General features: G+C 44.9%; 1 protein-coding gene across 30 annotated transcripts in view; it reads left to right on the top strand.

The window, feature by feature from the left end:
* The window catches only part of mark2b (MAP/microtubule affinity-regulating kinase 2b), a 38173-nt gene that overhangs the window by 13505 nt on the left and 8002 nt on the right, over positions 1 to 16666 (top strand). For 7 of the 30 annotated variants that reach the window (XM_078106431.1, XM_078106440.1, XM_078106435.1 and 4 more), the window contains 16 exons: positions 58 to 225; positions 1373 to 1426; positions 2682 to 2730; positions 2913 to 2978; positions 3334 to 3404; positions 3696 to 3752; positions 5080 to 5316; positions 6540 to 6660; positions 7381 to 7494; positions 7651 to 7763; positions 8117 to 8191; positions 8482 to 8539; positions 9030 to 9178; positions 10292 to 10386; positions 13395 to 13547; positions 16331 to 16597. In XM_078106431.1, the coding sequence (XP_077962557.1) occupies positions 58 to 225; positions 1373 to 1426; positions 2682 to 2730; positions 2913 to 2978; positions 3334 to 3404; positions 3696 to 3752; positions 5080 to 5316; positions 6540 to 6660; positions 7381 to 7494; positions 7651 to 7763; positions 8117 to 8191; positions 8482 to 8539; positions 9030 to 9178; positions 10292 to 10386; positions 13395 to 13547; positions 16331 to 16597 (1847 nt within the window). The remainder of the gene's footprint in view (positions 1 to 57; positions 226 to 1372; positions 1427 to 2681; positions 2731 to 2912; positions 2979 to 3333; positions 3405 to 3695; positions 3753 to 5079; positions 5317 to 6539; positions 6661 to 7380; positions 7495 to 7650; positions 7764 to 8116; positions 8192 to 8481; positions 8540 to 9029; positions 9179 to 10291; positions 10387 to 13394; positions 13548 to 16330; positions 16598 to 16666) is intronic. The other 23 variants (XM_078106460.1, XM_078106458.1, XM_078106451.1 and 20 more) reach the window with 11 other exon arrangements.

Raw genomic sequence — 16666 nt, 5'->3', positions numbered from 1 at the left:
TCCGCCTACAAGTCACCATGTCCGCGTACACTCACGTACTGACTTCCTTCTTCTCAGGAGACCAAGTCATCTGGTCGCTCCAGCATGCAGCGATGTCGGAACTCCGTCCCCACGACCACATCAGATGACCAGCCACACATCGGTAACTATCGGTTGCTAAAAACCATCGGCAAAGGCAACTTCGCCAAGGTCAAACTGGCACGACACGTCCTCACCGGAAAAGAGGTAGGCCGCGCGCACACACACACACACACACACACACACACACACACACACACACACACACACACACACACACACACACACACACACACACACTTTTTCGATAACAAAACGTCATTCTGAGAAAGCCTATTAAAGCAGAAGAACTCAACCATTATCCTTTTCCTACAAAAGTAAGTAAATCTTACTCTGCTGAACGGCTTGACAGAAATAATCATAGCAATAGCAAGTGAGGATATGAGGGAGTGGCTGCCACGACTACATGACAAATGGTAACCATTGGTAATACATTTATTCATGTATTAACAATGAGCCAATATGGTAAAAAAAAAAGGATCCCCCCCCCCCATTCTGGACTCGCGTGGCTTTGGAGACGGAACATCTGCTGCAGGAGGTTATTGTCAGCGCGAATAGAAACGTCTCCGGCGAATTCCAGGTGTGACGTAAAGCGGCGGCCTGTCCCTTTAAGGGAAACGCTGTGTGTGCGGTGAGCCCACGCTGGGGTCCGTCTGAGGGCCCGGTCAAGTACGCTCTTGTTTCTGTGTGCGAGAGCGCTGGAGAGGGGTGGGCGGGCCCTGTCGATGCGTGACAGCTCTGTGCCTGACACCCTGATAACACTCCGTGTGACTTGTTCTCTCTCACACACACACACACACACACACACAAAGAAAACAAGGGAGTGTCAGAGGGAAGCAAAGACTCAGACAGACAAGCACAACCAGAAAGAAGTTGGTTGACAGTGAAAGACACACAGGGAAGTGTGTCCATGTTAAGAGATTATTCTTTGTTCCCCTCGCCTTTCATCCCTTTCCTTCCACATATCCCTATTTGAAGCCCTCCCATCTGTCTGTTCGCTATTGTCTCCTCCTTATTTCTTGCTCTCTCTGTATCTCTTCCCCCCCTACACCCCTCACAGTCCTTATTATGGCTTGGGTATCAACCATCCGTATATTGCCTTATTATGCAACTGTCGCCTGCTGTGTTTGTGTGGTCGGCCCTTAATTCTGTGCAATTGTATCATTTTGTGCATGCAACGCGTCCAAAAGATGTCGGTGCGTATGTGCAGCTCCGTGTGAGCGAGATGCGTCAAAGCCACTGCATGTGATTAATGAATAAAAAAGTGTAATAACAAATGTTGCTGTGATTCTAGGTGGCTGTAAAGATCATTGATAAGACACAGCTCAACTCCTCGAGTTTGCAGAAGGTGGGTCTCTCTCTCTCTCTCTCTCTCTCTCTATTGCGCACACACACGCACAAAATACAAACCTCAGTCAAGTCATTCTCTATTGCTGCCCTGCGTATGGTTTCTCTTTTGCTCTTTCCCTCGTCAGTATATCGTCATTCTCTTTCTCTCTCTCTATATCTCTTTCGCTCTCTCTGAAGTGGTCTAGTTTTCAGAGCGAGTTTTAATTACAGGAAACAAGCTGCAATTACTTCTTTTGATCGTGGCAGGGTGGGGTCTGTCCACTTACACGCAAACTCTCTAACCATATATGCTCGTACACTCAGCATACGTATGCACGCACGCCAATAACCTATACATCCTCACAGATGAGGAACACAACAAGAAAATGTAAAGAGTCACACATCCATTAAGTCATAAACGTTTATTTTCAGACACTCAGCGAATGCAAAGACGGATGGCAGATAAATCCTAAAAATAATCCCATCACGGGTCTTGAAGTATTTTTTCAACCCCAGGGGATGTGTTTGGGTTTTTTGTACCCTCCTGAACAGTACATTGAATATTTCACAATTAAAAGACATTGTTTCAACCTCAAATGTCAAGTTTATTTCTTAATAACTATATTGTAAACATATCTTAATATATTTAGTTATTAACATGGAAGGACTTGATAAAATGAATAATTCCTCTTTCCTTTGGGACAGAGGATGTCTTTTGAATGGAACAACCAAGTTATTTGCCTTTCAGTGTAGTGACCTTATTTGTTGCGTCGGAGGAAATACAGGAGTATGATAAGATAAGTATGATAAGATAATAATGAGTCAAAAGCGCCTCTTCACGCTCCACCCACTCAAAGAGACTAGGTGGCGTTGATCTGGACTTAATTAGGTTAAATTAATACTCAGTGCTTTGGCTTTTAATGTTTACAGTTTACAAGCATCTGAGGGGATCTGGGTTTGTTAATCCTTAAAATCCTCAATTGTGCCAGACCTCCGATCTTAACTGGTATCGCTCGACTCGTTTGTTTTTATTATCCTTATGGTAAACTGCCACATGCTTACAAACAAGTGATTACGTTCAGTGTAATATTTCTCCAGTTAAAAATATTTATTCTGGAGTCTTTTGCAACGATGCATAAAAGATTACAACTCATCCATGAGAAATTTGTTGTTTGCACACGAACATCAAAAAAACGAATAAAACCAACCGCACATATGCATTCACACTGAGGACCAATCCCAACCTCAATTGAACCGTGTTTCTTTTGATCTAGCTCTTCCGGGAGGTCAGAATCATGAAGATGTTGAATCACCCCAACATAGGTGAGTCACGCCGAAACTTCCCTCACCGACCACCTGACTTGGTGTTTTCACACTCGTATAGTGACCGGACCAATAATCCATTTCTCTTGTCTTACCTCTTTGATTTTACTTTCACTCTCACTCTTCTGGCCTTTTCGTTATCTCCCTTCCCTTCCCCCCCCCCTCACTCTCTCCACCTGCAGTCAAGCTCTTTGAGGTTATAGAGACCGAGAAGACTTTGTACCTGGTAATGGAGTACGCCAGTGGAGGTAAGTGCGTGTCACTGTGAAATCGCTCCCCCTGAGGCTCGGCACTCTATGTTCGAAACAAATGGTTCCCAAATGAAAAAGCTGCCTCTCCTGGTTCTGTAAAGGGTCCTAGGTAGTTCTGCTGGTAATTTTCCCGAAGGATGGATATTAAAAAATATTTTGTTTGTTGACAATCTCCTTAACCCTTTGCATTGAAAAATACTGGCATTGTAAATTGTTTGTATTGAATTTAAATGGCCTACTTTGAAATAAAAATACTTTCATTGTCACCTTGACCCAATACTCTGGCTTTAAGGAGAAAAGTATCCGGTTCCAGCACTAAAAGTGCTCTCCTCTTCTCCCTCTTGTCTCCCAGGAGAAGTCTTTGATTACTTGGTGGCCCATGGCAGGATGAAGGAGAAAGAAGCCCGTGCCAAATTCAGACAGGTTTGTTTGTGCACTGTTGCTTTAAGGCATAGTTTATGTATACAGTTTTGTTACAAAATTGGGCAATATCAGAAAAATAAACATTTTGAATTTTTATATTTTCATGATTTCATATTTTTTTTAATATATATTCTTAAATATAAACAGTTATGGGAATTACTTGTATTTGGCATCCGTACTACTTCCTTGAGGTTGCTTTCTGATAAACTCTTAATGGACAGATGTGTCTTGTTACTTTCATTCATTTTTCCATTGTTTCTCTAAATCCATCTCCTCTTTCTCACTCTGCAGATTGTGTCAGCGGTGCAGTATTGCCATCAGAAGTGTATAGTACACAGAGACCTCAAGGTGAGAACACACTCGCATTATTAAATTAAGTTGCCATGTCAAAGCCCAAGCGAGCAGGCTCTCTGTCTCGCTCTCTTTCCACATTAATGTTCATAGGATTGACTTTTTGAGATGGAAATCCTGACCCCATGACCTAGAGGTAAATCCTAAAGATGATGTAATGTCATGCAATGGCATGAACACACTTAACCATACATTCTCCTATTGTATTCCCTATAGGATAATCCTCTTGTCTGTTTATTGCCAAAAATGAAAACACACACACACGTTTAATGCCTTCAAGTCATTTGGGTTGGTATTATTATGCAAAGCTGTAAATCCTCTTATTGTGCCCTCAGCTAGACCTGCAGATGAGACATTACCATGATAACTGCTACAGTAACCATACAGGAACATCTCATCTCCAAGTTACTTTTATTTGTGTATTTTTGGTGAACATTTCCAATGTTTTGACCAAGGCCATTACATTTTTTCTATGCTTTCAGCATAGAGTGAATGTTGCAACTTTTGTTAAACAAAAATCAGGGAAAATGAGATTTCTGGAGGTGAGACAGTTCTCAATTTAATGCGTACCATCCTGCACATTATCCTAATCGCTCTTCATCTGAGGGGTTGTGTGTTGAAATCCAGCAATGGCTTAAACTTAACAGGTCGGACACTAGAAGGTTGGATGGGCCTGCTGCTCAATGAGACTAACAAGCATAGAAGCAATCTTGTTCTGGATAGTTGAGACGGCCGTGTTCTCTAGTGATGGCTCCTTACTGGAAGTGCTATAGATGATTTTGATTTATTTGATTAGGACAGAGCTTAGAAATGATCAGTCTCGTATTTAATGTCCACGCACTCAAACTCGCGGAAGCGGCAGAGTATTCAGAGCAAGTGAAAAGGAGAGCACACCTGTTGCTAGGCAACCCCAGCCTCCTTGCTCGCTGACCTCCTTTTAGTCTTAGGGATAGAAACGTACACTCGCAAGAATAAATTGTGTAGGCCCCACACCATTTCTCCAAGAAACCCCTCCGTCACAGAGTGTCTTTTCCCTCACAGAGAAAGACAACTGTCTGTGGAAAATATTATTTTCAAATGAAGCTGCATTTCAGTACATCTTTGTTACAGTAACGCTGCATGACAGGGTGGTCAATATAGCTTTTAACCATATGTAGCTCTGACCTTACTGTGGAGGACATACGGTGGAGGCAAAAATATTTATATTATAATGAAATATTACATTAATACATCACACATTCCTTATGAATCCCACTGCTCTCTCCGTCGTCGTCATCATCATAATGTTTTTTTTTTTTCTCTCACACACACTCTTTGCATGCAGGCGGAGAACCTGCTGCTGGACGCAGACATGAACATCAAGATAGCAGACTTTGGCTTCAGTAACGAGTTCACTCTGGGGAACAAGCTCGACACGTTCTGCGGCTCTCCGCCCTACGCCGCCCCGGAGCTCTTCCAGGGAAAGAAGTACGACGGGCCCGAGGTGGACGTTTGGAGCCTGGGCGTGATCCTCTACACGCTGGTCAGCGGCTCGCTGCCCTTTGATGGACAGAACCTCAAGGTCAGGAAGAGGAGAGAGAGTTTGTGCGTGTGTGCGCGCGCTCATGCACATTATATAAGCAGCTGTCTATATTCTGTGGGTGGTTGTAGTATTTGTCATTCTGGTTTCTGTTCCTTCTTCCCTGAAAACTGGAAATAAGAGACCCGAATGTGTAAAAGGGAATAAATGCTGACACGTGTTTCTGCTTCAAATGGGGTTTTTGTGGTTTGATGCACCAAACCAGTTCCTTTGAAACCGAGAGGATTTAAAGCTTTCTCTTCACTGTTGTTTTTCACATTTACTCATAGCACCTCTCACATCCTGCGTTCAGGAAGTAGCGACATGAGTCACTCTTGAAGTCAGGACACATTTTAGCCGGGCAACATGGCTTGGATGTGATAATATTGATATTTAGGTTTATTGAACCTTTCCACCACATTATTTTGTGCGTGTCTTGGTTAAACACTTGGTTAAATCACAGTGTTTTCATTTCACTGGCCATCTTAAAAGTTTTTTGCTTCTTTGAAAAGGGTCGATTTGATGCACAAGCATAACTGCACAAGTTCACATATCATTTTGTTAGCCGTAAAACTCAGTTCTTAATTAGATAATTTCTATGCTAATTCAATGCTTTACAATGCACTGAGCTCCTAACATAAATGGTTACATACATTACAGCAGTGATAAAAGCTGTCACCACACACTCTCATTGTTCGGTGACTCATTCAATTAGAATCATAAATTCTCTCCGGTTTAGGGTTGATGACTTCAATGGCACACTGCGTGTGTGTGTGTGTGTGTGTGTGTGTGTGTGTGTGTGTGTGTGTGTGTGTGTGTGTGTGTGTGTGTGTGTGTGTGTGTGTGTGTGTGTGTGTGTGTGTGTGTGTGTGTGTGTGTGTGTGTGTGTATTTGGGGGGGGGGGGAGCTTCTGAGGAAGACCACAAACACTGTCATTTATTTGTGAATGGTAACAGTATGTTCTAAAAATGTCAGACAAACTGTGGTACAATACTTTATTGAGATGCCCTCCAGCTGGTGTTAATGTGAAAGCAGTACTTATATTACAAATAATGTCATCATTTGTGGAGTGCTGCTCCGCTAATTCAAGGCAGATGATTATTAGTTCCGTTCGCTGCCACAACAACCTGAGGGTTTTTGTTTTTTTCTGAGGATGAGGAGCGAAACAGGAATGCGTTTGTTTGAAGATGTCGCTGCTGACCTTTCCTCCCTGTGTACGTCTCCAGGAACTGAGAGAGCGCGTGCTGCGTGGCAAGTACAGGATTCCCTTCTACATGTCCACCGACTGTGAGAACTTGCTCAAAAAGTTCCTCATTCTGAACCCTTCCAAAAGAGGCAGCCTGGAGGTACGCCGCACACACGCGATGATCTCGCCACAATTCGTCAGACACAACCGCTCATACATGATCTGACACAACTGAAAATTGTCCGTCTCTGCCACTGATGTTTCAGTTGCTTATCTAACGCATACAGAACCATACTGCAAACCCAGACATGCTCCGTCACCTATTTGTGAGTTTGTTGCTCAAGTGTAAAGTGCTTTTTAAAGGCATAGTAAATATGTGAGACGGTTTGGGAGTTATGAGTTACTATATTTGGTGTCACTGAGTGGTAATTGGACCGTAACTAGTTTTTAAATGGAAGTTTCTAGCAAGTAAAATAAATAAATAAAGAACACAAGGTGTATAATTATTTGTTGCACAGCAGCAGATTCCCATTAACATTATGGATTAAAGACAGCCACTACTTTTGGGTTTGGCCTACTAAATGTTACAGCAGCCTTATACGTATAGAAAGAAGACTCAAGCCTCAGTGTTGGAATTTAGTCCTGTGACTATTTCATTCACACCCAGCCTTAAGTCCTCCCTTCACTTTTTACCCCACTGTCTTGATAAATAACGTGGAATTAATGAATTCAAGTCGGACTTCTGCCTCCATTGCTCCCCAATTTGTCTCGAGGCGACTCCTTCGCTCCTTAACATTTCCTCTCTCTTCTGCTTTTGGCCCCTCCTGTTGTTGTATTATTTGAAATCTTATATCTCCCTGTGTTCCTTTGGTCTGTGTTGGCTTGCTCCCAGCAGCAGATAATGCGGGACCGGTGGATGAACGTGGGCCACGAGGAGGAAGAACTCAAACCCTACATCGAACCCCAGCCCGATTACAAAGACCCCAGGAGGACAGGTACTTGTTAAGGAACAAACATCTAGTCCCTTCTTCACCAAACCACGAGCACACACTTCTATTCTTACCCTCCACTCACACGCATGTATCTGCTGGAGACTTCTGGATCTACTGGAAGTGCACTTTTCTAATTCCAAACTCCTCCTGTGTGTGCAGACATCATGCTGACGATGGGATTCTCTCAGGAGGAGATCCAGGACTCACTGGTGAACCAGAAGTACAATGATGTGATGGCTGCATACCTGCTACTGGATTATAGGAACTCTGAGGTTCACCGATTCTTTCTCGCACCCGCACAATTTTATATTAATTAGTATCGTGCTACTATTGGCTCTTTTCGCTGCAGTTGTACTGCTGTTATACAGGAAACCTTCAAACAAATCAGCTCTGGTGAGCTCATTATTATGTACATGAAAATGTAGGACTTCTCTTTTATCATCACAACAAGCCAGTTGCTGTCATCTGGATTTCATAAATATTTATGCTCAAAACACTTCAGTGTTCTCAGAACAGTAACATTTTTTTAAAGCTCTATATTTATTTGTTGCATCCACAACAAAGCCTCTCTGCGTCTCCTCCTGATACTCTCATTTAGATTTTCATGTTTTTCTTCGTCCCTCAGCTGGATGAAAGCGGCATCAAGCCCCGGCCAGGAACTGATGTAAGCAACTCAAACGCCCCTTCCCTCCCTCACAAGGTACAATGAGAACACACAATGTCTTCTGCTATCTCACAATGAGGTCCCCGGGTCCAGCCAGTGGCACAAGTGACTCTTTGGCAATCTTCTCTGATCTAGCTCATTTTTAGGCGTTAGATTGTTGACCCCCTCACAGGTACAGGTGAACCAAAGCAACCAGCTGTGTTGTAACTTTCACGTATGAACAGCCCTATAGATCAACAACAGCAGTTGCGTGTGTGTGTGTGTGTATAAATATTCTCACAGATCATATTACATACTGACCTGTATGTCTGCTTTACCTCTCTAAGGTGCAGCGCAGTGTGTCGTCCAACCAGAAGCCTCAGAACCGCAGAACCACCGACCACGGTGAGAATGTTGCGTGTGTCCGGGGAAAGGAAGCTGTGTTTGGGATGTTTACAAGAATGGGACGACTCGTTGCAGCAGAGAACTGTGCCGTGGACTTCCATCCCGTGTCAAACAGAAGGGGGATGAGTGGCAAACGGAACCCTTTACGCACTGCTAGGCTAAGCTAGCTGCTAGGCTACTTCAATCTCAACATTCATCTGTGCGTCTATTGAGAGATCTACATATTTTTAATCTTGGTGTATGCTGGAATGTTCTCTGGTTTCACTGGATCAGTTATAGCAGTTAAATAATTGAAAAAAGAATCCAGGCATTCAGGTTTTTAAAACAATAAGTTCTGATATATTTTTTTTTAAGTCTGCATGAAATAAAACCTGTCAGAACTGAGTGATGATGGACACATGACCAATGAGCGGCAGAGGAGTAGGGCTGAAAATCCCCCACGGACGGGATTGTCTCTTTTTTTAAACGCTCCCCCTCTTCCTTTTTCTAGGCTCCTCCTACTCTAAGAGGGGGGAACGAACAGACCGGACTGCAGGAGAGGATACCGGAAGGAAAGGTTCATCGGGCAGCTCCACTACCAAGGTGTCGGCCAGTCCGCTGGTACCCACTGACCGCAAGAAGAGCGCCACGCCCTCCACCGTGAGTTCAAACAGCCTCACTGTCCTGATGCAAAGCCCATGAGTAGTACATTAGTGCATCATGGCTGTCATCGCCACACACACACACACACACACACACACACACACACACACAGAACCACAAAGACAAACTGTAATAATAACACACATTGCAATTTGAGTAAACCAAAATTAGCAACTTTTTCCAAATGCGGGTTGGTGGGAAGACGTCTGCATCTGCTTGGAAATTTGAGAGATTTAAAAAGCTTGTTTTTGTTTGGAGAGTCTTTAGTGTAAGTTAAGGGCAGGCATATATCTTAACCTATGGTCCAAAGATCAAAACCACTGCTAGTTACTAATTGAAAAATATGCCCATATAACTCTTCATAGTGTAAGGAAGTAGAAGTGTGCTTCATGGTATTTGTGATTGACCTTTTGGTTTGAAATTAGATATTTTTCCTTTGCCACATCATAGTTAACTGATTTTGGATTTCTGGACATATACACAACCCAAATATTGTCACGTTGTTGAAACAGTTATTTTCCCTTTTCAAATCAAACACAACTGTAGAAACGTAAATCATTTCTGTAAGTAGATGTCTTGGTGAACCGTAAAAATGTGACCATGAGCTGTCATTTAACAGCAATATTACTTAACGAAACCCTTTTTAGGTATTTAAAAGCAGACTCTGTGTGCTATGTGACATTTACAGTCCCCTCCCTCTTCTCAGCTTCTGTGCAGGCTGTTTTTGATTGACATCCTTGACTTCTATTATTTTTATCACATAGCATGTGGACTTTGCGGACATTATGTATTTGCTAGATACCTCCACCCATCCTCGCGCTGAGCAGATGGAAAAGGGCAGGGCCTATTAAATGGCAGTTAAATAGAATACTCCAGATGAAAATGAATTTGTCATCGCTTGATTGTGCAGTGAAGACCTAATCAATATAAGGCAATAAGGTAATTTGTCTGTGCTGATTGAGACACTCTCTCGAGACTGTTAAAGTAAAAATTGGTCACCTCTAATTTCTCCATCCTCTGACGACTGCACTAATTTCCCACTGTTGTGAATTCTGTCCTTGGTCCGAATTGTTTCTATACATTCTTATTTTGCTCTCTTGTCCCTCTCAGAATAGCATCCTGTCCACCGGTACCAGTCGCAGTCGGAACTCTCCTCTGACTGAGAGAGCCACGTTGGGCCAGGGCATCCAGAACGGAAAAGACAGGTACACAGACAGACATATGTACATGTATACATACACACACAAAGGGGGGAGAGGGGGGGGAGATGTTTTTCAAAAAGATACGTTCAATACAATCGCTCTCACACACACACGCTCTTGTCACCAGCAACTAGTTGCAGTGAGGCAATCTTACTTCCTCACACACACACACACACACACACAATATAAAAACACTTTTGATGGTTTCTGAATGAAGTCGTCCCACAGCTGTCTCAGTGACTGGATCCCAGACCTTGGCTGGTACTCTCCAGCGCTCTGCCAGCTGGCTGAGGGAGGGCCCACAGAATTACCCCGGGGTCGGGTGAGCCCTCCTGGACGAGGAAATCGGGCTCCCTTGAGAATTTAGGCCAAACCTACAGTAGATTACAGATTACTCACGATGGTTGGATGGAGGCTGGCCAGCTAGAGCGGAGGCAGGGCTCCATGGGCGCTCGCACGCTCCCACACACACATACACACACACACACACGAACAGGCTGACAGTCCTTTAAACTCTTATCCTTCTTTCTGTTCCTTTCATAAAATATTATTTTCAATGAATCCTCACTCCCACAAACTGAGTTTTATTGGTTTAGGCCCAAAGTCGAATCAAGGAGGGAGGGTGTGAGGATTTAGCCTGCGCAAAACTGGCCTCGGTAAAAAAATAAAAGGCAATCATATTTTCGTAGTAAAAAGCATTATTGTCTCTTTAAGAAATATTTTCTACAATACAGATAATGAGATGAAGTCTACCATTTGCTAATGTCAAGAAGTGATATTACCCAAACTTTCTAAATCCAAACAATGGACAATTTTGGAGTGGCCTTATTGTGAAGTTTGCCCTCCTCGTTTTAGGCCCTAAAAACACACCTGTGCGCAATATGCCGTTAGTCCCCGAGTTAGATGCTCGAGATCACCTGACGCGAATACACCTCATGCGCATCCCCGCTTTCCACCACGCGCACATCACTCACACGTAACCAGCCATATGCTTTGTGTGCTTCTTCATGAGCGTTTAACATTAAGCCAAAGGCATAATCCTGTGTTATGCTACGGGGCAGTGCTCATTGTCATTACTGCTTCATTACCTGTTTGTGAATCAGTCTCAAATGCCCCCATCGTTTCCAACAGAGTGCACTACTTGCAACATAAAATATAATTGGCTCCATGTTCAGGCTCGTCAGTCTGATAAGTAATTTTTCCCTTTTGAATCATTGTCTTTCAGTTTGAGCACTACGCTGTGACCATGTGGTCATTTGAGACGGCATTGGGTCTTGTTTTTTAAGCACTGTGGTTCTATTAGCTCTGCTAACTTAGTGGTTGTCATCTGCTTTCATTTTAAAGTTGAACTTTTTTTTGATCATCATTAATGCTTAATGCAAAGTTTTGGGCTTTTATACTTGTTACCCCCCCCCTCCCAAACTCCCCAATTTTCCTTCTTTCCCTTTTTGTATTTTTCTAATGTTCTTTGTTTGGTGTTGTATCTGAGCTCTTGTCCTTCCACGTCTCAGGTCACTCACATTTCTCCTTTTTCTCTCCCAGCTGCCTTTTTTTCCTTCTTGTCTTTGTATTAATCTTTCCTCTCCTTCTTTCTCACCCCACTCTCTAAGGAGATTAGGAAGACTTGTGATGGAATATTACCTCTTACTGGCACCGTATGGTCTCCGTACTTGCCTCTTAATAGGCTTACACAAAAATATCTACACACACACACACACTAAGGCTGCACACTTCGCAAACTCCATGAAAAACACACGTGTATACATACATGTCACACGTGCTAAAACTCTTGCCACACACCGGGTCGCCCAGTAAATGCTGTTTTCTTTCCATCACCGGCCGTACTAACCTGTCAGAAGCCGGGTGCGTTTGTCTCAGCTATGTGTTTGTGTTGTGTGTTATTAGCCGCTGGTTGGTTGACCTCTCTCTCTCTCGCGCTCTCTCTCTCTCTCTCGTTGCTCCTTCCTCCGCTGTCTCTCTCTCTCCCCCTCTGGTGCCACTGCGCCCTGTCTCTCTCTGTGTTGGTTTCGGTGTGTGGATAAAGTCAAGTTCAAGCTGTCAGTAATGTGCGGAGCTTTGTTGCCCGTGGCAACCTCGCCGATTAAGAGAGGGTTCAGGAAATAGGCAGTGTTCTTTGCTTAGGTAACTAAATAAGCTTCTCGTTGTTCCCAGATATAGTTGAGATTGTTTGCTGTAGGAAAGAAGGAAGGAAGGAAGGAAGGAAGGGAAGAAAAAAGAAGGGTGAAATCCATAAAACCCTGAGTCGGAGTGACTATCTGACAACAGGACACTGACCACAGCTTTTATTTCCTGCCAGAAAAAAACTTGACTACTTTAATTGTAGAGATAATTTCTTACAAAACCTTCCAATACAACGTGCTTCAAAAAATATTAGAAAGAAGAAAGCAGCAGGGAGTCTAAGCTAAATATTAACACAACAAAAGGCGTTCGTAAGAAAAACGTGGTTGGATTTAATTTTACTTCCAACTGTGCTGTTGATATATTTTTCTAATATTTAGACCTGCTGGGGAGGACTTGTGAAGTACTTTAAGTACTTACTTGGTGAGTCGGCTGTGCGCTATATATCTATCTAGCTATCGAGCTCACGTGGATTTACACAAAAGCACGAGAATACCGCAAGCCTTCGATCGTGGCGTGTGATTGTCCTCTCTTCTCTATGAAGCCACCATGAGGCGACATTAGCGGCGAAAGAAACCGACTTCTCTTCTTCCTTTCGCTCTCTTCTCAGTCTCTTTTTGTCTCTACCCCCTCCCCTCTCCCTCCCCCCTCCCCCTGACCGGGTTGTTATAAGTGCTGCTTCTAACCATGCTCCACCTCCCCGCCCATCCACACACAAACCCCGCCCCGTGTTTGTGATTGTGTGCGTATGTGTGTCTGGTTGTGTTCGTCGTGTGTCTGTTATGTTTTTGCGGTCTGTCTGCATATATGTGCGTGTTTGTGTGTGCGTCGGGCGGGGCATTCCTCCTGTTCCTCCTCCCCCCTCCCCCCAGCCTAAACATGCCGGGCTCCCGCGCCTCTACTGCCTCGGCCGCTGCCGTCCTCTCCTCCTCCTCCTCCTCCTCATCCTCGCGTCCCCGCCACAACAAGTCCATGTCCTCCTCCAATCATCCATGCCCCTCTGACCTGCACGCACCACGGCCCAGGCAAGTCTCTCTCTCACTCACCCATCCACTCACACACAGACGTGCTCACCGCTCCATCGGCCCCTTTCAGCACGAACCACTTTACTCAGGTCGTCATACTAGAACTCCATGAACAGAAGTAGAGATGAAGAAAGGATTAAATGATTTGTTGGGTCTGAAATCTCCATCACGCCTAGATTAAAGACTACCATTGTTTTTTTTAATTCCCTTTTCAACTCCACGTAACCCCACGGATTATTATGTTATTGAATATTATTTAGAAAAAGTCTAAATTATATATGTTGTTAAATCTCTCAGCACCAGTATCTTCCTCCATAGATTTATCCTACAGAAAGACCAGCCTTCATGGATTGAACAGTTACTTAGCAACAGACAGGAAGTAGATTGTGGAACACGGTGTGGAGACGTCTTGTCATAGCCAGTCAGTCAGTCTCAAACCTCCCACCACCCGTTGGCCCACCACTGATCAAAGCTTGAACGATGTGAGCGCTTTTTCTCACTGCGCTGTACCTGCACTGCAGGAAAAACGGACACATTCAGAGAAGAGACATCTGTGGACCGGCAGGGAGCAGATACACGTGGGAGTATCAATAGCAGACCAGCCCTTATAAATGCTTCATTATTGTCCGTCTTTGCAGGGAGGAGTGCTTCAAAGTAAAACTTGTTATGTTGTTATTAAAGGGACAAAAAGAGCAAAAATAAAATCCTCAAATTCCCCTTAGCTTTCGATCCACCAGGCTACCGGGGGCACAATGTTATTTTAAAGAGACAGACATTGTAGTCTCTTCAGTTTTACTAAGGAAAAAGTACATTATTCAGCACCTCAAATGACCCTCGTTGACATTCACAGGTTCTCCAGCTCTCAGCTGATTATTAAGTCTGTATCAAAGGTTGGATGGTGTCACTATCCAGCGGTCACTGCGTTACGCAAATATACGCTTAAAATGAAATTCTCTAGACTGTTTCTGGTTCCCACAGCCAGCGAGTGCTCTCATTCAGCCTCAATGTGACTCAACCCTGTTCAGTTACGGGATCGCCTTGGAAAAGCCCGTCTCCATCTGCTGACCGTGAGATGGCTGCCAACGGGGCGATGGCCTAACCATGCCTCCTTGGCTGCCTGTGTCAACTCCTGTCTGTGTATAGTTGCTGTGTGCTCGGCTTCTGTGTGTGTGTGCTTAGTGTCTGCTGCATGTACCCGGCCACCCCACCACACCTCACCCCACCAGCCAGATGTCACAATATGCGTTGGCAGGTCGTGAATATGTTCTGCTGCCACCTTAAATACTTTATGCTCCAGTGGCATTTCCCTTGAGCCGGACGGAGCTCTGCTTTTTTTGAGCCTGTTGTCTAGTTACTATACAACCAGACTAGACTCTTATGACCCCCCCCCCCCCCCCCACACACACACACACACACACACACAAATGTCAGGCTGACATTCCAGCAAAGCAAATGTCAAGGTGGACCTGTGGCTGTATGTGCTTGTGTCTGCTCTATGTTGAAGTCTTGTTCTGTTGCACGTTGTCGTTCTGTTGTCGTTCAGCGGTGAGGTCGAGTTGTTCAGAAGCTGGTTGGGAACGCCGGAGAGAAGGTACCTCTCCAACACATAGACGGCACCCCGAGTGACGAGTAGGCCCCTTTTTCTCAACACAGTGCCACCCTTTCTCTGTTGTTATCCAGCTGCCCCCGGTTACCCCTCAAAACCAACGTTTCAAATACCATTGGCTTCGACTTCCGTGGTTTTAAACTCCCTGTTTTGTGCGTGAGTATTCATGATGTCCTGCAGGCGCCGCCACATTTTTGTAACGTAACGTAGCGTTGTTAACTACACGCAAATCAAGTGCGCCTCGTATGAAAATCATCCAGCTTTCACCATGAATACACGAAGCGTGCCACACCCCTTCGATGCTCTTATACGTCACAAAGGTCGGCACCAAGCCGCATGCGTAGAAGAGCTGTGTCTTTGTGTGTAATCCGTCCTCCGTGCACAACTTCAGCCCATCTGCATGGAATCACAGGATGCGCTGAAGCTGTTCATCACATTCCGACTGCAGTCCTGACTGACGGCCACTGACGTTTGTTATGTGGTGTGACTCCCATTGCAGCCGTCCAGTCTGCTCCTCTTGTATTCAGTGTTCTTTTTAATGCACCTCTTACAATTTGTGTGCTTTTGCCCTTTCTGCTTTCGAAGAGCTGCTGCACTGCTGCTAAGGCACCTGCGTGGCAGATGCGCACACACATTACATAGCAAATGCAAACCTTGTGTGTGTGTGTGTGGAGGTTATTGATGCTTTGCCCTCCAGTCAAAGCAAAGAGGATTAACTGTGTGTAGCGGCGTGTGTGTGTCAGTGACCTAATGTGACTCTAAATATTGACTGGAGGGATTATATGAGACACGAGGGTGAGCAGACGTTGAGCAGACATAGATACTTGTGTGATCTCTCTCTGAGGGTAAGTAGCACATCAGAGGGAAATGATTTCCCTCTTTTAGTGTCCAGTCTAACTCTTCCTTCCTCTACACTCCCATCCCCTCTTTTATAACTTTCTTCTTCCTTTTCTTTCCTCCCCATTCTTCCTCTTTCATACCATTTTTTTTTCTTAACTCATATGCTACATCTCCTTTTTTCTGCCGTCTCTGTCATAACACCCTTCAACCTCTTCCCAATTCCTCCCCGATCTTCTCGCACCTCTTTCTTCTCCCCCCACATTTGACCCCATCCTCTGTATCACCTTTTTTCCTTTCCGTCCCTGGCTCCACTTGGCCTTGTCTTTCCTCTCTGCAGTGGCCCAGCTCAGCGGGCGCCCGGCGCTTCCCCATCTGCCCACAACATCAGCAGCGCTGCCGCGTCGGACCGTACCAACTTCTCCCGAGGGGTGGGCATCCGCAGCACATTCCACGCGGGCCAGCAGCGTGGCGCCCGGGACCAGCAGGGCTCCGCCTACCCCGGCGGGCCCGCGTCCCCGTCGCTGTCCCATGGCAACAGCCAGGCCCGGAGGACGCACGGCGCCACGGGGATCTTCAGCAAGTTCACGTCCAAGTTCGTACGCAGGTTGGTGGCAGACATAAGGGGGGGGGGCGGAGGAAATGGGACGTGTGATTGGAGGGTTTCCATTATTAT

The sequence above is a fragment of the Gasterosteus aculeatus genome, chromosome 7 (assembly GCF_964276395.1).
Source record: "Gasterosteus aculeatus chromosome 7, fGasAcu3.hap1.1, whole genome shotgun sequence".
In the NCBI taxonomy this organism is placed as follows: Eukaryota; Metazoa; Chordata; class Actinopteri; order Perciformes; family Gasterosteidae; genus Gasterosteus; species Gasterosteus aculeatus.
Note: the sequence above shows the minus strand (reverse complement) of the source record. Positions and strands in the feature narration are given on the sequence as shown.